We start from the raw sequence: 20,913 nt of genomic DNA, 5'->3' as shown, positions 1-20,913 counted from the left end.
CATACATCCTAGAATATGCACACTGGGCAGCTTCCATGCCTTTACATGATGACAGCCACTCCCACCAATGATCAGACTTCTCTCTGATGGGTTGAGTACAGAAGAGGAGACAAGCCAAGTGGATAAATGGAACTACACAGAACTTCTGGGTATCTATGGCTATTTCTTCTATTTCTCTAACCTACACTATAGAAGAGAACAAAGTGTCTTGGCATCCCATTCTTCAAGCTTCCTGAAAAGTCCAGATCTCTGATGTCTTTTGCTCTCTATATGAGCCAGTATTCCTGAAATCCTCCAACAGTTTAGGGATTAAGAGTCTAATATTCCCATACTTTCTGAGCTATGTTGACATAAAACGGCTATCCCCATACTATTGTGTTCCCAATAGTCATGTTATGTTCATAAGTATTTAACTTTATTTCCAATTTCGTTTTTTTTTTTTTTCTCTTGTATCAATCCAAATGGCTCTAAAGGGCACCAAGTGAGATGGATTCTACGGATCAGCTTAAAAACCATAGTCTACTTGTAAAGTTGGGGGAACTTTCTGTTGTCTGTCATGGAAGTCAATCTGTCACAGAAGTGAACTGCTACCATTCTGCCCTAAAACGAACCAGGGCTCTTTGGAGAAAAGGCGGATTGCAGGGTTGAGGGAGTGAAGTATAAAATGAGTTTGGAACATTCTGTTGCACTAGAACACAGAAAAGTGCTCAAAGAATGATGGTGTCATATCAAAAGGATACAGGAGCCAGCCTAAAGGGGTTCTCGCTGCCAAATCTAAAGCAATTTTAGCAATGAAAATAAATAATAGTAATGGATCAAAACTTGGCTGCTTTAGCTATATTCTCATTGTTTCATTCTCCCTCTCCACTTTCAACTCCCTCCTTTATCTCCCTTCCTTTAAGCTGTAATCATAGGATCAAATTCTCTTGTTTTTCTTCTGCTTCAGGGTAATACCTATGCTCTGGATGGGTTTTTTCTACATTGGAAGAAACTGGAGTTAAAAAAAGTCTTAAGTTTTAGTTTAAGGTTTTGGGGTGATCATTGAAGAAAACAATCTCTTAACTGACACAGGTTCTACACCAGTAAAACCAACCTGATGTTAGCATGGAACATAAAATTGCCTTTTTTATAGGTAAGATGATTGAATATCAGAAACTTCAGATGGCTCAATGACATGGTCCATCCAAGCTCCTCGGGAACTTACACTGAGTCTTAGAACCAAACCCTGAGCCATTAGGAATTGATTCCTGGTTTCAGTCATCCTCTGTGCCTTTTTTTTCCTAATGAAGAAGGGTGACTGGTGAAGGCGTACAACATGGGCCTTCCCAGCCTCCCGTTTGATGTCATTTGAATATCACATTCATATCCTCTGTGAGAAGTACTGCCGTGCAGGGAAAAGAACAGCAGACCAGAAGTTAAGAGAATGGATTTAATTCTTGGCTTTCTCATTATCCAGCTGAAAAAAAAGGTGGATGAATCTGAATCATAATCGCTCTCAGCCTCTCTTCTTGCATTTGCAAAATAAAGAGGCTGGAGAAAGACTGAGTTGTATATGGTATCCCTTCTAGTTCTAATACTTTGCAGTTCTTCTTATAAGACCGGGATAGGGAGGAACAACCTGAACATAAGTATTACTTACATATGCATTGGAGTCCTTTATAGGAAGACATATCTACCAACCAAATAAAGTAACCAAGGTTAGAGGGGAAAGAAAAAAATAAAAACCCTTATTAAATGAAACTGACGGTTTAGTCAAGGCAGAACAAACTTCTAGATTTTAAATTACAAAGAATGTGCTTTACTAATCCATAAAATGTCTTTTTAAATGTAATTTAGCAAAAAATACACTTTAGTTTTTTCTTAAAAGTCTCTTCTCTTTCTTTTATAAATTATACAAAAGTTGCTAGGTGATTATGAATAGTGATCACTTGTTCACAAATGTACGGACTTCAAATCATGCGCCTCTTTTGAGAATCTGTAAGAAAACGTTTGAATGCTTCAGCTCTCTGCTACCCAATATAACAATGCTAAATTTAGTCAGATTTTGGTTTGTCCTCATCTGCACAATGATGATAATCTCTAATTTGGACTTTCCAATATAAGCATTGTTATGAAATCATCTGTAGTCTAAGATTGCTTAGAAAAGGCAAAAATAACCTTAATTCTTGCAAATCTGAACAACAATATGCAGCATATAAAGAAGAAAAGGCTCATTGCATAACTCAGAAGAACAGTGAATATCCACAAAGCCTACTTCCATGGAGTTAGCTAGCCCTAAAAACAATTCTATTTTATTCAAATATGCTTTTAAAAAAATTGTAACCTCCCAGTAGAACTTTCATGAGCAATTCTAGTATAATCCACACCAGGAACACAGACAGTAGGTAAGGTATTTAACAAACAAGAAAGATATTAGTCACATTGATACCAACAAATTATTAGATTTTTTGGCTATACTTGGATACTTAGTCACCTTAACCACTTAATACAGGTCTTCCTTATAGCAAAATTCTAGGCAAAAGTTATACACTTGTTTCCATAAAACCAAACGAAGCCCATGAGTCCAGTCCAACAACCAGGTTATTCTTCGCCTTTAATCTCCTTTTCCCCTGTATTTTATGCTACATCCAAATCTTTATTAAATAACATGGTCCTTTCTATCTTCAAAGCATAAGCCCTAAATTAAAACCAAGGTGCAGAGTTATTATCTCGAGCCATTACAAAAAGAATTTATGTTCTGAAAAATAAAATAGCTAGTTAAGCATGAAGTCAATAATATGTGGTATCCTAATGTTTCTGTTGGGTGGAATTTGTTTGGTAAGCCTCCATTTTTGTTTTTTTCCTTACAAGCATATTAGAATTATCATGAAGTACACAGTCTTTTTCTTTTAATGTGTCAGTCCTCTGTATCTGTTATCACCATAAGGACAGGTCAATCAGATATCTTTTAAAATTGAATCTCAGTCAAGGAAAGATTCCCTGGTAACTGCTTTTAACATTTAGTAACCTGACACTTGCTATTCTTTCAAATGTCATACTTTATTCTAGAGTATTTCTATTTAAGAAGCTTTACAATTCTTCTACAGATTATAGGACTATGCTCATTAGTACAACCATTTGTTTTGAATAAGTATGAACATTAGAAGCCAAAATGAAATGAACTTCTGCTAAGTCCCAAAAATAACATGAGAAAGTGTTTTTATTGTCTAACTGCAGGTGCTAAATAAATATAAATAAGGGCCCTCATTCTTAGTCTTCCACAATCAAGCAGAGTCTTTGGAGGGTGCTTCAACAGGACAGTAGGCACCGGTTTATGGTACATTTCTAAGTTCATCTAAGTATAACTTGTTCACTCATTCCATGCCTATTTACTGTGCTTCTACTACGGTGACAGGCACTGGGCTAATTGCAGCAGATGCAGTGCTGAGCAAGACAGAAACGTGCCCTACCCTCACAGAATTTAATATCTGTGCAAGAGAATGACATTATCAAATAATCAGACTTTCGAATGTGTAATTACAAATTGAAACACATGTTGTCAAGAAAGAGCAGGATTCCATGAGAAGTTATTGCAAGGAATCTGACTCAGATTAGGGGTCAAGGAAAGCATTTCTGAAAAACTTCTAGAAATCTAGAAGATGACTATATACTAATTAGCCTAAAGGATGGTAGGGTAGGGGTGAGGAAAAGGAAAAGAGCAAGATTCTTCAAAACCAAAAAAATGTAGGTGAAGAGGTCCTATCACAAGGGGTATCTTAGTTTCCTATAGCCACTATAAATAGTGTCATAAACTTAGTGGCTTTAAACAACATGGACTTACTATTTTACAGTTCTGGAGGTCCTAGGCCCAAAATGAGTCTTAAGGAACTAAAATCAAGGTGTTGCAGAGCTGCCTTCCTTGTAGAGGGTCTAGGGAAGAACTTATTTACTAGACTTTTCCAGCCTCTAGAGGCTGCCTGCATTCTTGGGCTTGCAACCTCCCTCATTTATCTTCAAAGTTGGCAATGCCAGCCAATCTTTTTCATCATGCCATCTATTTGGTTCTCTCTCTTCTGCTTCCCTCTTTTCACTTAGGATCCATGATCACACCCAGATAATCCAGGATAATCTCCCCATCTCAAAGTTTTTAACATAATCATATCAGCAAAGTCCATTTTTCCATGTAAGGTAACATATTCAAACAGGTTCCAGGGATCAGGATTGTGGACATTGTTGGAGACCATTATTATGTCTATCATGAAAGAGATCACGTTTTATCTGAGAACTGAAATAAGGTCAGGGTGGTTGGAGAGTAGAAAGTGAGAAGAAAGGTAATATAAGATGAGGCTGGGGAGACAGGCAAAGACTATAAACACCTCTACACAAATAAACTAGAAAATCTAGAAGAAATGGATAAATTCCTCGACACATACACTCTCCTGAGACTACACCAGGAAGAAGTTGAATCCCCGAATAGACTAATAACAGGATCTGAAAGTGAGGCAATAATTAACAGCCTACCAACCAAAAAAGTCCAGGACCAGATGGATTCACAGCCGAATTCTACCAGAGGTACAAGGAGGAGCTGGTACCATTCCTTTTGAAACTATTCCAATCAAAAGAAAAAGAGGGAATCCTCCCTAACTCATTTTATGAGGCCAGCATCATCTTGATACCAAAGCCTGGCAGAGACACAACAAAAAAAGAATTTTAGACCAATATCCCTGATGAACATCGATCCAAAAATCCTCAATAAAATACTGGCAAACCAAATCCAGCAGCACATCAAAAAGCTTATCCACCATGATCAAGTGGGCTTCATCCCTGGGATGCCAGACTGGTTCAACATATGCAAAACAATAAACGTAATCCATCATATAAACAGAACCAAAGACAAAAACCACATGATTATCTCAATAGATGCAGAAAAGGCCTTTGACAAAATTGAACAGCTCTTCATGCTAAAAACTCTCAATAAATTAGGTATCAATGGGATGTATCTCAAAATAATAAGAGCTATTTATGACAAACCCACAGCCAATATCATACTGAATGGGCAAAAACTGGAAGCATTCCCTTTGAAAACCAGCACAAGACAGGGATGCCCTCTCTTACCACTCCTATTCAACATAGTGTTGGAAGTTCTGGCCAGGGCAATCAGGCAGGAGAAAGAAATGAAGGGTATTCAATTAGGAAAAGAGGAAGTCAAATTGTCCCTGTTTGCAGATGACATGATTCCATATTTAGAAAACCCCAGTGTCTCAGCCCAAAAATCTCCTTAAGCTGATAAGCAACTTCAGCAAAGTCTCAGGATACAAAATCAATGTGCAAAAATCACAAGCATTCTTATACACCAATAACAAACAGAGAGCCAAATCATGAGTGAACTCCCATTCACAGTGCTTCAAAGAGAATAAAATACCTAAGAATCCAACTTATAAGGGACGTGAAGGACCTCTTCAAGGAGAACTACAAACCACTGCTCAATGAAATAAAAGAGGACACAACCAAATGAAAGAACATTCCATGCTCATGGGTAGGAAGAATCAATATCGTGAAAATGGCCATACTGCCCAAGGAAAATTATACATTCAATGCCATCCCCATCAAGCTACCAATGACTTTCTTCACAGAATTGGAAAAAACTACTTTAAAGTTCATATGGAACCAAAAAAGAGCCCACATTGTCAAGTCAATCCTAAGCTAAAACAACAAAGCTGGAGGCATCACACTACCTGACTTCAAACTATACTACAAGGCTATAGTAATCAAAACAGCATGGTACTGGTACCAAAACAGAGATATAGACCAATGGAACAGAACAGAGCCCTCAGAAATAATACCACACATCTACAACCATCTGATCTTTGGCAAACCTGACAAAAACAAGAAATGAGGAAAGGATTCCCTATTTAATAAATGGTGCTGGGAAAACTGGCTAGCCATATGTAGAAAGCTGAAACTGGATCCCTTCCTTACACCTTATACAAAAATTAATTCAAAATGGATTAATTACCAATTAAAGCTGAAACTGGATCCCTTCCTTACACCTTATACAAAAACTAATTCAAAATGGATTAAAGACTAAAACCATAAAAACCCTAGAAGAAAACCTAGGCAATACCATTCAGGACATAGGCATGGGTAAGGACTTCATGTCTAAAACACCAAAAGCAATGGCAACAAAAGCCAAAATTGACAAATGGGATCTAATTAAACTAAAGAGCTTCTGCACAGCAAAAGCAACTACCATCAGAGTGAACAGGCAACGTATAGAATGGGAGAAAATTTTTGCAATCTACTCATCTAACAAAGGGCTAATATCCAGAATCTACAAAGAACACAAATGTACAAGAAAAAAACAAACAACTCCATCAAAAAGTGGGTGAAGGATATGAACAGACACTTCTCAAAAGAAGACATTTACGCACCCAACAGACACATGAAAAAATGCTCATCATCACTGGCCATCAGAGAAATGCAAATCAAAACCACAATGAGATACCATCTCACACCAGTAAGAATGGTGATCATTAAAAAGTCAGGAAACAACAGGTGCTGGAGAGGATATGGAGGAATAGGAACACTTTTACACTGTTGGTGGGACTGTAAACTAGTTCAACCATTGTGGAAGACAGTGTGGCAATTCCTCAAAGATCTAGAACTAGAAATACCACTTGACCCAGCAATCCCATATTACTGGGTATATACCCAAAGGATTATGAATTGTGCTGCTATAAAGACACATGCACACGTATGTTTATTGTGGCACTATTCACAATAGCAAAGACTTGGAACCAACCCAAATGTCTATCAATGAGAGACTGGGATTAAGAAAATGTGGCACATATACACCATGGAATACTATGCAGCCATAAAAAATGATGAGTTCATGTCCTTTGTAGGGGCATGGATGAAGCTGGAAACCATCATTCTCAGCAAACTATCACAAGGACAAAAAACCAAACACCGCATGTTCTCACTCATAGGTGGGAATTGAACAATGAGAACACTTGGACACAGGGCAGGGAATATCACACACTGGGGCCTGTTGTGGGGTTGGGGGAGGGGGGAGGGATAGCATTATGAGATATACCTAATATAAATGACGAGTTAATGGGTGCAGCACACCAACATGGCACATGTATACATATGTAACAATCCTGCACATTGTGCACATGTACCCTAGAACTTAAAGTATTATAATAATAATAATAATAAAAGAAGACATCAAAGAGGTGACAGACTAGATTTGACATTTTTAAATCTCTCTGGCCACTGGGTGGAAAATTGATTTTAAAATAGCAGAGGTTCAGAAAAAAAAGATAATAGTAGCAACAGATATTCAGATAATTAAACATTTTCATCAGGTTACTGAGGTCATTTCAGATATTTCATTCTTTATTAGGTGATCTGATGACTTTGGTTAAATATCTGCCCTAGGGTTCTGTGGGAAAGATTAAATGTTAACATGCATGACACTCCGTTTATACAGGAAGTGTACCAATAATAAACACTAGGTCTTTATACTGCTGCATTGCTTCTGTTACTAATTATTATGCATAACTCTATGCTAGAAAATTAGAAAACTTAAGTAATACGGATGACTTTATGAAAAAATTAATACTGATTGTCTTAGTCTGTGCTGCTATAACAAAATACCTGAGACTGGGTAATTTACAAAGAATACAAATTTATTTCTCACAGTGTTGGAGGCTGAAAAATGCAAGATCAAAGTGTCAGCATCTGGTTTCTGGTGAGGGCCTTCTTGCTGTGTGGAAGGGAGAAGAACAAAAAGGGCCAAACTCCCTCCACCAAGCTCTTTTACATGTAAGGGCAATAACCCATACATGAGGGCTCTAAACACCTCTGAAAATACCCCACTTCTCAACACCATTACATTGGAGATTAAGTTTCTAACACATAAATTTTGGAGTACACAGTCAGATCATAGCACTGATTATATGTAAATATATCTCTATTTTAAGAATAAATAGAAAAATTATTTCGAGACCTGAATAAAGAACACTCGATCTACACACTGAGTGCAGGAAAAGGATTAGAAAATGATGTTATAGAGGGGCAGTGTCCGAATTACATTAAGCCTCAGTGGCCACAGGAAGGATTTTGGCTGTTACTCTAAATTGGGGAATCTTTGGGGAGTTTTGAGAAGAGGAGTGACATGGTCAGTCTAATTTTCATGTTAAAACTGGCTGACATTTTGAAAATAGATTCTAGGCGGCTAGCATGGAATAAGAGAGGCTAATAAGAGAACATGGCAACAATCCAGGAGGGGTGGGTCACAGGTGACACCAGGTGGCAGCAGTGAATGTGGGAGGGGCTCATTAGATTCTTGCTGCACCTTTTTTTTTTTTTTGAGATGGAGTCTCACTTTGTTGCCCAGGCTGGAATGCAGTGGCACAGTCTCGGCTCACTGCAACCTCCACCTCCCAGGTTCACACCATTCTCCTGCCTCAGCCTCCTAAGTAGCTGGGACTACAGGCGCCTGCCACTGCGCCTGGCTAATTTTTTGTATTTTCAGTAGAGACAGGGTTTCACCATGTTAGACAGGATGGTCTCGATCTCCTGACCTCATGATCCACCCACCTTGGCCTCCCAAAGTGCTGGGATTACAGGTGTGAGCCACCAGGCCCGGCCGATTCTTGCTGTATCTTTAAAGGTTTTCTAATGTGAGAGAAAGAGTGGTATCAATAACGACTCCTAGGCTTTTGGCCTGAGTAACCAGAAGGATAGAGCTGCCATCAGTGGACACTGGAAGGCTGAATCTGAGGGGGAGATCAGTGCCTCTGTTGAAAACATGATAGGGAATTCTGCTGGACATGCAAATGGAATGGTTGCCTAAGCAGCTGAATATGAGTTGGGAGCTCAGGAGAAAGGTTTGGGCTGCAGATATAAATTCGGCAGTCATTGGCATATAAATAGTACTTAAACTTTGAGGCTAGATGAGATCACCAAGTGAGAGTGTACATTAAGAAAAGCTACAAGAACTCAGTCCTGAGGCATTCAAGTATGAAGAAGGGGGAGTTAAAATGAAGAATCAACAAAGCAGGCTGAGACGGAGCAGGGAGTGAGGTAAAACAAAAACCAGAAAGAATCTGGTGTCCCGGCAGCCCTACCTTTCCTTCTCTTACACCTACTCACCTTTCAGGTCTCTGCCAAGGGATATTTTATTCCCTAAACTTGATTAGATATCTCTCCTAAGTGCCTCCACAGCATCCTGTCTTTACTGCTTTCTTAGTGTTTGTCACATTGTATTATCATTGTTTGCATTAACTCATCTCTTCCTCTACACTGTAAGCTTCTTGAAAGCAGAAATCAAGTTTGTCTTGCTCATAGAGTATTCCCATAAATTAGCATAGTGCTTGGCACACAATAACCACTGAATGTAAGTTGGCTGAGTTGAACTTGTAAAGTCAGTACTTATCTTCTGGTTTCAGACATGTTACTGGTATGCTAGCGTCCACTATGATTACCTAAGCCACTAGCACCATACATACATTTATTTCATCATGCTTATTTTACTATGTAACAATTTCAGTTTTTCCAACATTAATTGGTGTGTCTCATGGTTCTGATTCAGGTAGAGGAGAAGAAAGAAGGAAAGCGATACTTATTTGTATATATTACGCATACATACCAACTTTGCCTTTCATATGTAGTCACACTTAAGCATACAACCTTCCTCACAAATTTGGGAAGAAAACTATAATTAGCTCCATTTTATAAGAAAAAAACAAGGTTTAGGAATGTTAAGTAACTTGTCTAAGGTCATTCAAATGGTAAAAACCAGGATTTAAATATCTGTAAAGAACTTGCGTTAGAGTAGGCAGATAGCCAGACATGAGCAGAAGTGGGGAGTCTCTGAAAAAGGGAAGTCCAAAAAATTTCACACCCCAGAAGTTGCATGATAGATATGAGCAGAGAGAGGGGAAACACCTATGTAGAAAGGAACGCCCCCAAACACTCCTTAAGATGCCCAATGATCACTCATTCTGCAGTTAACTGTCAGAATGTAGCTAGCTACATGCTGAGAAGAGGGAAAGAGGGCAAAGGAGAAATTCCTAAGAGATACACAGGTGCAATAAGTACAGATTTAACCACGATATGACCTTCCTGGGATGGTGGTATGGAGCAATGCTGCCATTAGGCAGAATTCATATCTAATGCTAGGAGGCACGTGTAGATCAACAGACAGCAAGGGAGAATTCTACAAACCTGGGGCGGGAACTGGGTGGGGACTTGAGGCAGAAGTGGGAAACTAGTCAGAGACAAAGGCAGAGACTTGAGACACAGACAGGAACTTAAAGGGTCTGACATAATAAAATCAGCAATGCAGAACCTTAGAGCTGCTGGCTCATCCTCTTTCAAGCAGCCGGCTTTGCCCCGTCTTTCCGAGTGTACTGTTCTCTGCTACTACTTTCCATCCAGACCAGCCCACTCTTCTCTTGACGTGTACTTTGAGGACCAAGCTCTGATTTTTTTCTTTATCTTGCCCAAATTCCTATCTAAGGGGTCTGGGGAGTCATGCCCTACAAACCATAAATTCTCATTAGATAGGTTTTATTTAACCCTCTGTCTCATGACTTACTTTCCAATCTGACTCTGGCGTAACAGTATGTGACAAAGAAGAAAATCATAATATTTTTACCCCAAAACATGTTTCTGTGCCATATTTTGAAATGGCCCTGCAAAGCCGTCTTTTGTGGGGGCAAATTTTCATCTGTAAAGAGTCTCTATTAACATAGCTAGATGTTTTTCTTCCAGGCCCTCCCAATCCTGAAGATACTAACTGAGCGGCTAGCACCTTTTAACAGTCTGAATAGGAGACATCTGTCATCTATCCTCTCTCAGGGCAGCCACTATGAGACTTCAAAAGAACCTTGGTCTCCACAGTCTTTTATCTTAACCTGAACATTTCCTTTCTATTGATCCCAGGTCTTTAGACAGATTCAACCAATTGTCAACCAGAAAATGTTTAAATTTACCTATAGTCTGGAAGTCCCCCACACTTCAAATTGTCCTGCCTTTCTGGGCCAAACCAACGTATTGCTCCAATCTGATTGAAGTCTCATGCCTCCCTAAAATGTATAAAACCAAGCTGCACCCCAACCACCCTGGGCACATGCTCTCAGGACTTCCTGAGGGCTGTGTCAGGGGCCATGGTCACTCATATTTGGCTTAGATTAAATCTCTTCAAATATTTTAGAGTTTGACTCTTTTAATCAACAACTTCCTTCAATAAACCTTTGCTTACTTTACTAATTGTCTCTTGGCCAAATTCTTTCTTTCAAGTAAGACAAGAGCCAAAAACTCCACACTTCCTGGTAACACCAGGGTGTGTGTATGTGTATGTGTGTGTGTGTGTGTGTGTAAACAGTAGCTTTACAGTATGCAACATAAAATAAATTTCTACTTTAAAAACATAATTCTGTTACTTACTGGAAAGTATAGGAGCAGAGATCCAAAAAGGATCGTTTCCAACAGGATAAGGCCTGATGCCCGGATGCTCTGAAAAACAAAATAAAAACGTCATTACTAACTTACATTTCTAAGCCTGGAGAATTCACGCTATTGTGAAAATGCCACAATGCAGTAGGACAGCATTCTTTGGGGGCAATTAAATAAATTAATGAAAATTGGTTAGTATTCAGGTGGGTAAAAAACTAGAACATGCAAAAAGACTGATTATAAAGGTGATGATAGGCTTAATAATATCGCCAGTGGCTTCATGAGATTTTGTCCTCTAAAATTTGTATCATTAAACAGTCTGAGCAGCTAAGAACACTATTTTGAAGATACTTTTGAGACGAGAAGTCTTCTCCCGATTGAAGGTCTTTTCTCGATCGAAGGGTTCGTGGTCTCACGGGCTTCAGGTAATGAAGCCGTGGACCACAGTGGCGAGTGTTACAGCTCGATTAGAGAAACACACAGACCAAAAGAGTGTGTGGTGTCAAGATTTATTAAAGCGAAAGTGAAAGTAAAGCTTCCGGACAGCAGAAGGGGACCCGGAAGGGTTGCTGTTTCTGGCTTGGGTGTCTTATGCTTATATCCCCTTATGACCCCTCCCCTTTTCCTTTTTCTGTCCTATAGAATTAGCTTATTTTCTATCCACCTGTGAGTTGGTGGGCCTGATTGGTTAAAAACATCAGGCTGCAGCTAGAGCTTAAACTTCCCTTTGATTGGTTGAAGTTTCAATCCCTTAGCTTGCGGCTATTTTGGCTTAGGGGAAAGTCCCCTTAAGGAAGTTGCTATTGACCCAGGAAGAACAGCCAACTTTGCCACTTAGTCCCTCACTTTCAATCCAAAAAATTTACAAACGAGATCTTGCCTGTATTTCTAAAATATAAGCCACCAGTGCATACTGAATGCCATCCCTAAACTATTTCACAAATACCTGTGGGATAGTGTTGGTGGGTAAAAAAAGCACATGCACAAGGTCTTGAAGTCTCCATATCTCCCACCACACTAAAATATAACCCCTAAAACTCACAAACACAGCTTCGCTATGTGCACAATATAAATCACATTAAATAATAAGGGTATCTCACCTTGTGAACATGCATACATGTTATTCTTTACTCAAAATTCAAAAGAGTTAGTTGATTTGATTTTCAAATAAATTTCTGAATAGTTTGCTAAGCATGAATATATCTAATAACCTTAAGGTATTTTGTTAGACTTAAAATAGCATTATCTTCTCAAAGCAAAATTCTTAGAATTGAAGCAAGAAATAAAAGTCCAGTAAAATCAATCTTATTTTCTACAATAAATTTTGCTTTAATGAATTCAAGTATCAACGTAGAGCAAATATATCAATTAATACTACAAACACAAAAACAGGTCATTTTAGGCATGCTGTGTTTTCACTAAATATAATACAAAATGTATACAGAAATTACACGTGGTGTAAATAACAGGAAAATAATTTGTAGTAGTAACAATTAATTTTGTAACAGTAAAAAAATTCTGAAAGGCCAAACCACAATACTGCATTATATAAAAGAACTCTCAGACAACTGGATAGCCAAGGAGAAAAAATTCTAATTCCCCTTCCAAAAATCCCTGTGGGGTATTGTTAAAGATATAGAAATACTTTGTGTAACCCTCAAAAAAAACTCAGGGCTTGCATTAATTTAAGAATTTGGGAATAGAGAAACAAGTTTAGTCAGTGAACAGCCTTGATTATTTGAGTGGCTTCTTGCTATTGGTCATTATGTTAGACAGCAGATACTTTTGGTGAAAAGAAAATTTCTATCAGCAAGCATTTAAATGGGTTTTGGCTGGCAGAATTTCCAAAGTGGCAAGGTACATTTGCATAGTATGCCTAATTATGAAACTTATTTTTTAAACTTTCCAAAAAAGACACAAAAAATGAAAATCCAAAATATACATGACCGTCTGTAAAATAATTTGTACACTATTGGTTGGCTGAACAAGAGGACATGAAAAGCTGCTGCAAGGCACAATGAAGACAGACAGACTTTGGAGTTAACTCCATCTCAGTTTGAATTATGAAATAACCACTTTGAGTTGGGCAACCTTGAACTTCAATGGTCTCACCCATAAAACGGGTATTTTAATCTTCACCTTATTAAATCTGACAGATTTATTAAATATGAAGTATGCAAAATGGCTGGCATTGTACCTGGTGCTTAATAAGTAGATACCTATTCTTCAAGGTAGAGAACAGCACCAGGATGATGAATTTGAAAACTAGAAGGAATATATCGCTAACAGTCAAATTTTGTTTAATGCTTGGGATCCAAAATGACCCAAGAGGAGACGAATGCCTCGAGTTGGGGACCTTCCCAGGGCTGTGGTCATGCTGTGGTTTAATGGCCTCTTCCATCCTGCAATATTTCCTAAGATTTTAGGTCCAGTAGGCTCAGTAGCAGTGTCACAACCATCACTACCACATAACAGCAGCAGGAGTACATGCTTTTATATGTTCTCAGAGCAGATAACCTGTCTCCTTTTCATTTGTAATTGTTGAACAATCTTCTTAAGAGTTCACTGCCTTGCTCCTGGCTAAGCAGAGGAGCCCATAATTTCAGATTCTAAATTGGAACTCTGACAAGTGGTTCCATAATAAAATGTAAGTCCTGTTCAAAATGTGCACTTTTTTCTTTCAAAATATTATTTGGAAGAGCTGGCTTTGTGGCCTCACAGAATGAGCAGGAACCTAATAGGTGAGATTTTAGGACAGAGAAGACACCCATACTCTCCAACATATTTCCTCCACTGTCTTATTGGTACTAGAAAATCTTTTAACTGGCACAGAGCCTTTTATTTTATGCTTGGTACCAAGGATTAATACACAATTTTGTAAGTAATACATTGACAAGTTCAAAGCAAAATATAGGAATCTTGTTTAGAGTCTCACTGGTAGGGTGAGGAAGGACAGAAAAGACACTAAGTGTGTACGGGGGAGGGGGGTGGTTGAAAATTGAAGATGGATGAGAGAGATAATGAGCAAAATAACAGAGACCAAGAAAAAAAAGTCATCTCCTTCATAGTTATGCCTGAGATAGAAAGAAATGGTGATATGACACTATAACCAGAGTTGTTAACTGGGAAATTTATAAAAAAACTTAATTGAAAGATGATCAGTAATACGCAGTATGACACTATTTATACAAAACACATACACATAAAACAACACTATATATTTTCTCTATGTATCCAGGCATACCTCATCTATCTATCTGTCCGTCCGTCCATCCATCCAGGCAAACCTCAGAAATATTTTGGGTTTGGTTTCAGACCACAGCAATAAATCAAGTATCAAAATAAAGTGAATCACACAAATTTTGTGGTTTCCCAGTGCGTATAAAAGTTACGTTTACACTATAGTGTAGGCTATTAAGTATGCAATAGCATTATGTCTAAAAAATAATGTATTTGCCTTAAGAAAAAAAATACTTTATGGCTAAAAAATGCTAATAATCATCTGAGGCTTCATCAAGTTCTAATCTTTTTGCTGGTGGAGGGTCTTGCCTCCATGTTGATGGCTGCTGACTGATAAGGGTGGTGGCTACTGAAGCTTTGGATGGTTGTGGCAATTTCTTAAAATAAGAAAACAATGAAGTTTGCTGTGCCAGTCGACTCTCCCTTTCATGAGAGATTTCTTTGTAGCATGTGATGCTGTTTGATAGCATGTTACCTACAGTTGAAGTTCTTTCAAAATTGGAATCAATCCTCTTAACTATAATAATGTAATATTCTAAATCCTTTGTTGTCATTTCAACAATGTCCATAGCATCTTCACCAGGAGTGGATTCCATCTGAAAAAACTACTTGTTTGCTCATCCATAAGAAGCAACTCCTCATTCATTCAAGTTTTATCATGAGATTATGGTAACTCAGACACATGTTCAGGCTCCACTGCTAATTCTAATTCTCTGGCTATTTTCACCAAATCTGCAGTTAGTTCCTTCACTGAAGTCTTGAACGCCTCAAAGTCATTCATGAGGGTTAGAATCAATGTTTTCCAAACTCTTGTTAATGTTGATATTTTGATCTCCCATGAATCATAAATGTTCTCAGTGGCATCTAGAATGGTGAATCCTTTCCAGAGGTTTTCAGTTTACTTTGCCCAGATCTATCAGATGAATCACTATGGCAATGATTGCCTTATAAAATGTGTTTCTTAAATAAGAAGATGTGAAAGTCTACCTCCTTAATCCATGGGCAGCAGAATGAATGCTGTGTTCGTGGGCATGAAAACATTAATCTCCTTGCATATCTCCATCAGAGCTCTTGGGTGACTATGTGCATTGTCAATGAGCAGTAATATTTTGAAAGGAACCTTTTTCTGAGAAGTCTCATCAGTGGGCTTAAAATATCCAGTAAATCATGCTATAAATAGATGTGCTATCACATCCAAGCTTTGTTGTTACATTTCTACAGCACAGGCAAAGTTGGTTTAGCATGATTCTTAAGGCCCCTAGGATTTTCAGAATGGTCAATGAGCATTAGCTTTGACTTAAAGTCACTAGTTGCATTTGCCCCTAACAAAAGGGTCAATCTTTCTTTTGAAGTTTTGAAGCCAGGCATTGACTTAACCTCTCTAGCTATGAAAGTCCTGGCCTGGTGTGGTGGCTCATGCCTGTAATCCCAGCACTTTGGGAGGCCAACGCGGGCAGATCACAAGGTCAGGAGATCGAGACCATCCTGGCTAACATGGTGAAACCCCGTCTCTATTAAAAATACACACACACACACACACACAAATCAGCTGGGCGTGGTGGCAGGCACCTGTAGTCCTAGCTACTCGGGAGGCTGAGGCAGGAGAATGGCGTGAACCCGGGAGGTGGAGGTTGCAATGAGCCAAGATCACACCACTGCACTCCAGCCTGGGCAACAGAGCAAGACTCCATCTCAAAAAGAAAGTCCTAGATGGCATCTTCTTCCAATAGAGGGCTATTTCATCAATACTGAAAATCTGTTGTTTCGTGTAGCTACCTTCACTGATGATCTTAGCTAGATCTTCTGGGTGACGTGCTGCAGCTTCTCCATCAGCACTTGCTGCTTCACTTTACACTTTTATGTTATAGAGATGGCTGCTTTCCTTGTACCTCACGAACCAACCTCTGCTAGCTTCTAACTTTTCTTCTGTAGTTTCCTCAACTCTCTCAGCCTTCACAGAATTGAAGAGAGTTAGGCCCTTGCTTTGGATTAGGCTTTGGCTTAAGGCAGTGTGGTGACTGGTTTAATCTTCTATCTAGAGTACTCAAACTTTCTCCATATCAGCAATAAGCCTGTTTTGCTTTCTTATCATACATGTGTTCACTGGAGTAGCATTTTTAATTCCCATCAATTTTTCCTTTGCATTTACAAATTGGCTATTTAGTGCAAGAGGCCTAGTTTTCAGCCTATCTCAGCCTCCACTATGTCTTTCTTATTAAGCTTAATCAATTCTAGCTTTTGATTTAAAGTGAGTGATATGTGACTCTTCCTTTCACTTGAACACTAAAGGCCATTGTAGGATTATTAATTGGCCTAATTTCAACATTGTTATGTCTCAGGGAATAAGGAGGGCTGAGAAGAGGGAGAAAGATGGAGGAATTGCTAGTTGGTGGAGCAGACAGAACCAGAACACATTCAACACTGATCACTTAAGTTCACCGTCTTATGTGGGTGCGGTTCATGGCATTCCAAAACAATTACAATATTAACATCAAAGATCAGTGATCACAGATATAATAATACTAAAAGCATTTGCTGAAATATTGCAAGAATTACCAAAATGTGACACAGAGATACAAAGTGAGCACATGCTGTTGGAAAAATGGCTATGATAGATTTTCTCAATGTAGAGTTGCCACAAACCTTTAATTTGTAAGACACACGGTATCCGTCAAGCACAATAGAGCAAAGCACAATAAAACAAGGTATGTCTATATACATATACATACTAAATAGATGTCTGGAGGATACATATTAAGTTGATAACAATGTTTGTTTGTTTGTTTCCGGAGAAAAGGGTAGATTTGGGGATAGATCAACTTATCTAGAAATGTTAATATCTTTGAAGGAGAGGTAGTCATTTATTACTATGTAATATATTTTAATAAATAAATTTTAAAAACCTTCGTGTCAACTCAACTATTAGAAAATCTATGATTTTAGGCTGGGCATGGTGGCTCAAGCCAGTAATCCCAGCACTTAGGGAGGCCGAGGTGGGCGGATCAATTGAGGTCATGAGTTCGCCTGGCCAAAATGGCGAAACCCCGTCTCTACTAAAAATACAAAAATTTGCTGAGCGTAGTAGCAGGTGCCTGTAGTCCCAGCTACTTGGGAGGCTGAGGCAGGAGAATCCCTTGAACTTGGGAGGCAGAGGTTGCAGTGAGCCCAGATCAAGCTACTGTACTCTAGCCTTGGCAACAGAGCAAGACTCCATCTCAAAAGAAGAGGGAAAAAAAAAAAGAAAATCTCTGATTTGGTATTATAATATGCAAATATTATTCAATAAGTCTAAACAAAGCCCTTCCTTTAACTAATATTCTTTAATGAGTTTCTATTTGGCACCAGCTGATGCATATAATCATCAAAAATCTGTATCTTATAATTTTTGCAGGTGAATATAATGCTGGGGGAATTATCATTGAGCCTAACTCTCTGGTTTGGAACCCATAAACCCTAATCATTATACCTCCCAAGTTTACAATAGAGGTGAGTATATTCTACCTTACTCCATTTCCATCCCAACTTCCCCACTTCGTAAACTTTCAGAACTGACTTATGGAGGTTTATAACAGCCAGATATCAAACCCATAGACACACACAAAAAAAAGTCAAATTATATTATACTCATTTCTATCAAATTATATCAAAGTCAATTTCTAAATTCCATGTTTGGATGCCAAGTATAGAAGCATAAGATGAAGCACAGTTGTAATTGCCATAGAAGATTTGCCTGGGATATAAGCACCCAGAGAAAGCTAAGTCACTGGATGTAATAAGAAGAGAAGAATGCTCAAGGCTGCATTTTTAGAAGTAATTAAAATGGCTTATTATTATTTTCCTGATTCTATGGGGACTAAGTACTTCATTTATATTTTTTAAACATTTTTAGCCTCTGGAAATTAATGTACATCTTGCTAAAACAAGGCAGCTATTTTTTTGGACACTGCTGATTTCTTCAGCCTTACAACATTTAGACCTTCTCTTATGAAAAAAACCTCTGAAGATAAATATGCTTTTATATAGTTGGACCCAGCATCTATGAGGAAAATATAGGAGAGCAATAGAATTATATTTTGAAAGAGATGAACTAGCATGAGTTTGAATGACAAACCAAGACTGTATAAATCTATATCCTTTTAAAAAAGATATACCAATGCAAGCAGGATAACAAACTTATGAGCTGTACTTTTTCTTTTAAAATTATGCTATTTCAATGAGAAATTCATGGACAGAGGGACTTCATAGGAAACCTGACAAACACCTGATAAAATAATTACACAATATGGATTGGAAAAAAAGATGTAAAAGGTGAACCTAAAGAGAATCTTAACATTGAGAGGTATGAGGACACTATCTTTCAATAATTTTATTAACAATTACATAAATGGAAAAGAATAGACTACATCCAGTTTGAAAGACTGCATATAGTTAGCTTATGTTAAGAAGATCTGTGATAAAATATTTAAAAACCAATCAAATTTTGTAAAATTTCTCAAGGCACAATTATATAAAATGTGGTCAGTTAAAATCAATTTTAGGTTTTTAGGAGAATTCTCAGCAATAAAAAAGCTATTTTCATAAAAATGAAGAGATAGGGTCACGGAAGAGACTCCCAAAGTAAAATGTATGTAAGTTAGAGAATTGCAAATTGATGGATTAAACCACATAGATTTGATCGCTAGATGGTCTAGTACTTTGGTATTAACCATTTATTAGCTGTGAGATCTTGGGCAAGTTGTTTAACCTTTGAGCTTCAGTTTCTTCATTTATAAGATGGGTATAATAATGCCCAGGTATATATTGTTGCAGAGATTGGCAATAATGCTGTCTGGCACAGAGCAGGGGCTCAGTCAACGGGTAGTTCTTCATGAATCTTTCAAGTACAGAGAGAGGAAATGAAGTCAGCAGAGAAGCGAAGCTCACTCAGCTGATCAGTGCCAGAACAGTCCTGTCTTCCATAGCTGCTGGTTCTCAAATCAGTGAGATTTCCTCGGCGCATCCAATCTGACCCTCAGTGATTTTCTTACCCAAAGTAACAAGAACAGAATATGTAATAATGTAGTAACAAAAACATGTAACACTACCAAACTACTTAAAAATAAATTACAAGTAAGGGTTTGGTACAGGTATTATAAAAAATTTACTAATCAATTTTAAATTCTTGACAGTCTTAATTAAAACACTAAAAGAAATTGTCATATTGCCTTAAGTAGGTATTCTTTCTAACTTCTAAGGCTTCATAAGAAAGCCCATTTTTTCATACAGCATAATTTATAGGTGAACAGTTTAATAAGACCTTTTGAAGGTAAGTTTATCAAAAAATAAAGTTCACATTGATTTATACATAATTTTATGTTCTTTAAAACAGTATGACACACTAAATAAAAAATTAATGATTTTATATACATGTGAAATTAGAAATAACAAGTCATTCATTATTAATTATGATTTATCATATATAGCCAGGCAGAAACTTTACATGGCTATGGTGATTTTTTGTTTTGTTTTCAAAATTTACATGAGATGCTTGTCAATTCATTTTGCTTTGTTTCAAATAATGTGCACACTTAAATGTATTCCCCTCCAGTCTCATCTGATTTTATATCTCAAAATTGCTGACTCACTGCAGTTGCAGGGATGCAGAATAACTTAGATGCATGAGAAAGAATGTTTTGGATACCCTTCACTTAGCTTATCCCTCATGCTCATGACCAAAAGCAACTTAGCACCCAAACACTTGTTATCAGCCTTCTCCTCATCTTTCAGACCCCTTTTCTGGCTAAGAAGCCTTTCAAATACATTCCTAAGATATGGATGGCTTTGTCCTTACTTGGCCTCATTTTTCCGATGGCTTCACTGTAAAAATATGCAAAATTAGCTGCTACTTCTCTGTAACCTATTTGTGACCTTCGAATTCCTTTTTCTTCCAATACTACTACATAGAGTAACTCATATTTCACTTAAGTAAATTCTCTAAATGAAAAAAAAAAACATACAGAAGTCATACAGTCAAAAATATCACATAAAGAGATCTTGCCTTGAGGGGTTACTGTACATCCTTAAATAAAGTAGCATAAAATTACAGAAAGAAGCAATGGCATTTGATTAGACTTCTACTATTCATTAAAAGCTATTAACAGGCCAGACGCAGTGGCTCACATCTGTAATCCCAGCACTTTGGGAGGCCAAGGCTGGTGGATCACCTGAGGTCAGGAGTTCAAGACC

At 37.8% G+C, this 20,913-nt stretch overlaps 1 protein-coding gene across 1 annotated transcript in view; it reads right to left on the bottom strand.

The window, feature by feature from the left end:
- Positions 1–20,913, bottom strand: part of GPR158 (G protein-coupled receptor 158) — a 428,093-nt gene that overhangs the window by 127,035 nt on the left and 280,145 nt on the right. The window contains exon 5 of the mRNA XM_054503519.1: positions 11,440–11,508. Within this exon, the coding sequence (XP_054359494.1) occupies positions 11,440–11,508 (69 nt within the window). The remainder of the gene's footprint in view (positions 1–11,439; positions 11,509–20,913) is intronic.

Source organism: Pongo pygmaeus, chromosome 8 (assembly GCF_028885625.2).
Source record: "Pongo pygmaeus isolate AG05252 chromosome 8, NHGRI_mPonPyg2-v2.0_pri, whole genome shotgun sequence".
Taxonomy (NCBI): domain Eukaryota; kingdom Metazoa; phylum Chordata; class Mammalia; order Primates; family Hominidae; genus Pongo; species Pongo pygmaeus.
Note: the sequence above shows the minus strand (reverse complement) of the source record. Positions and strands in the feature narration are given on the sequence as shown.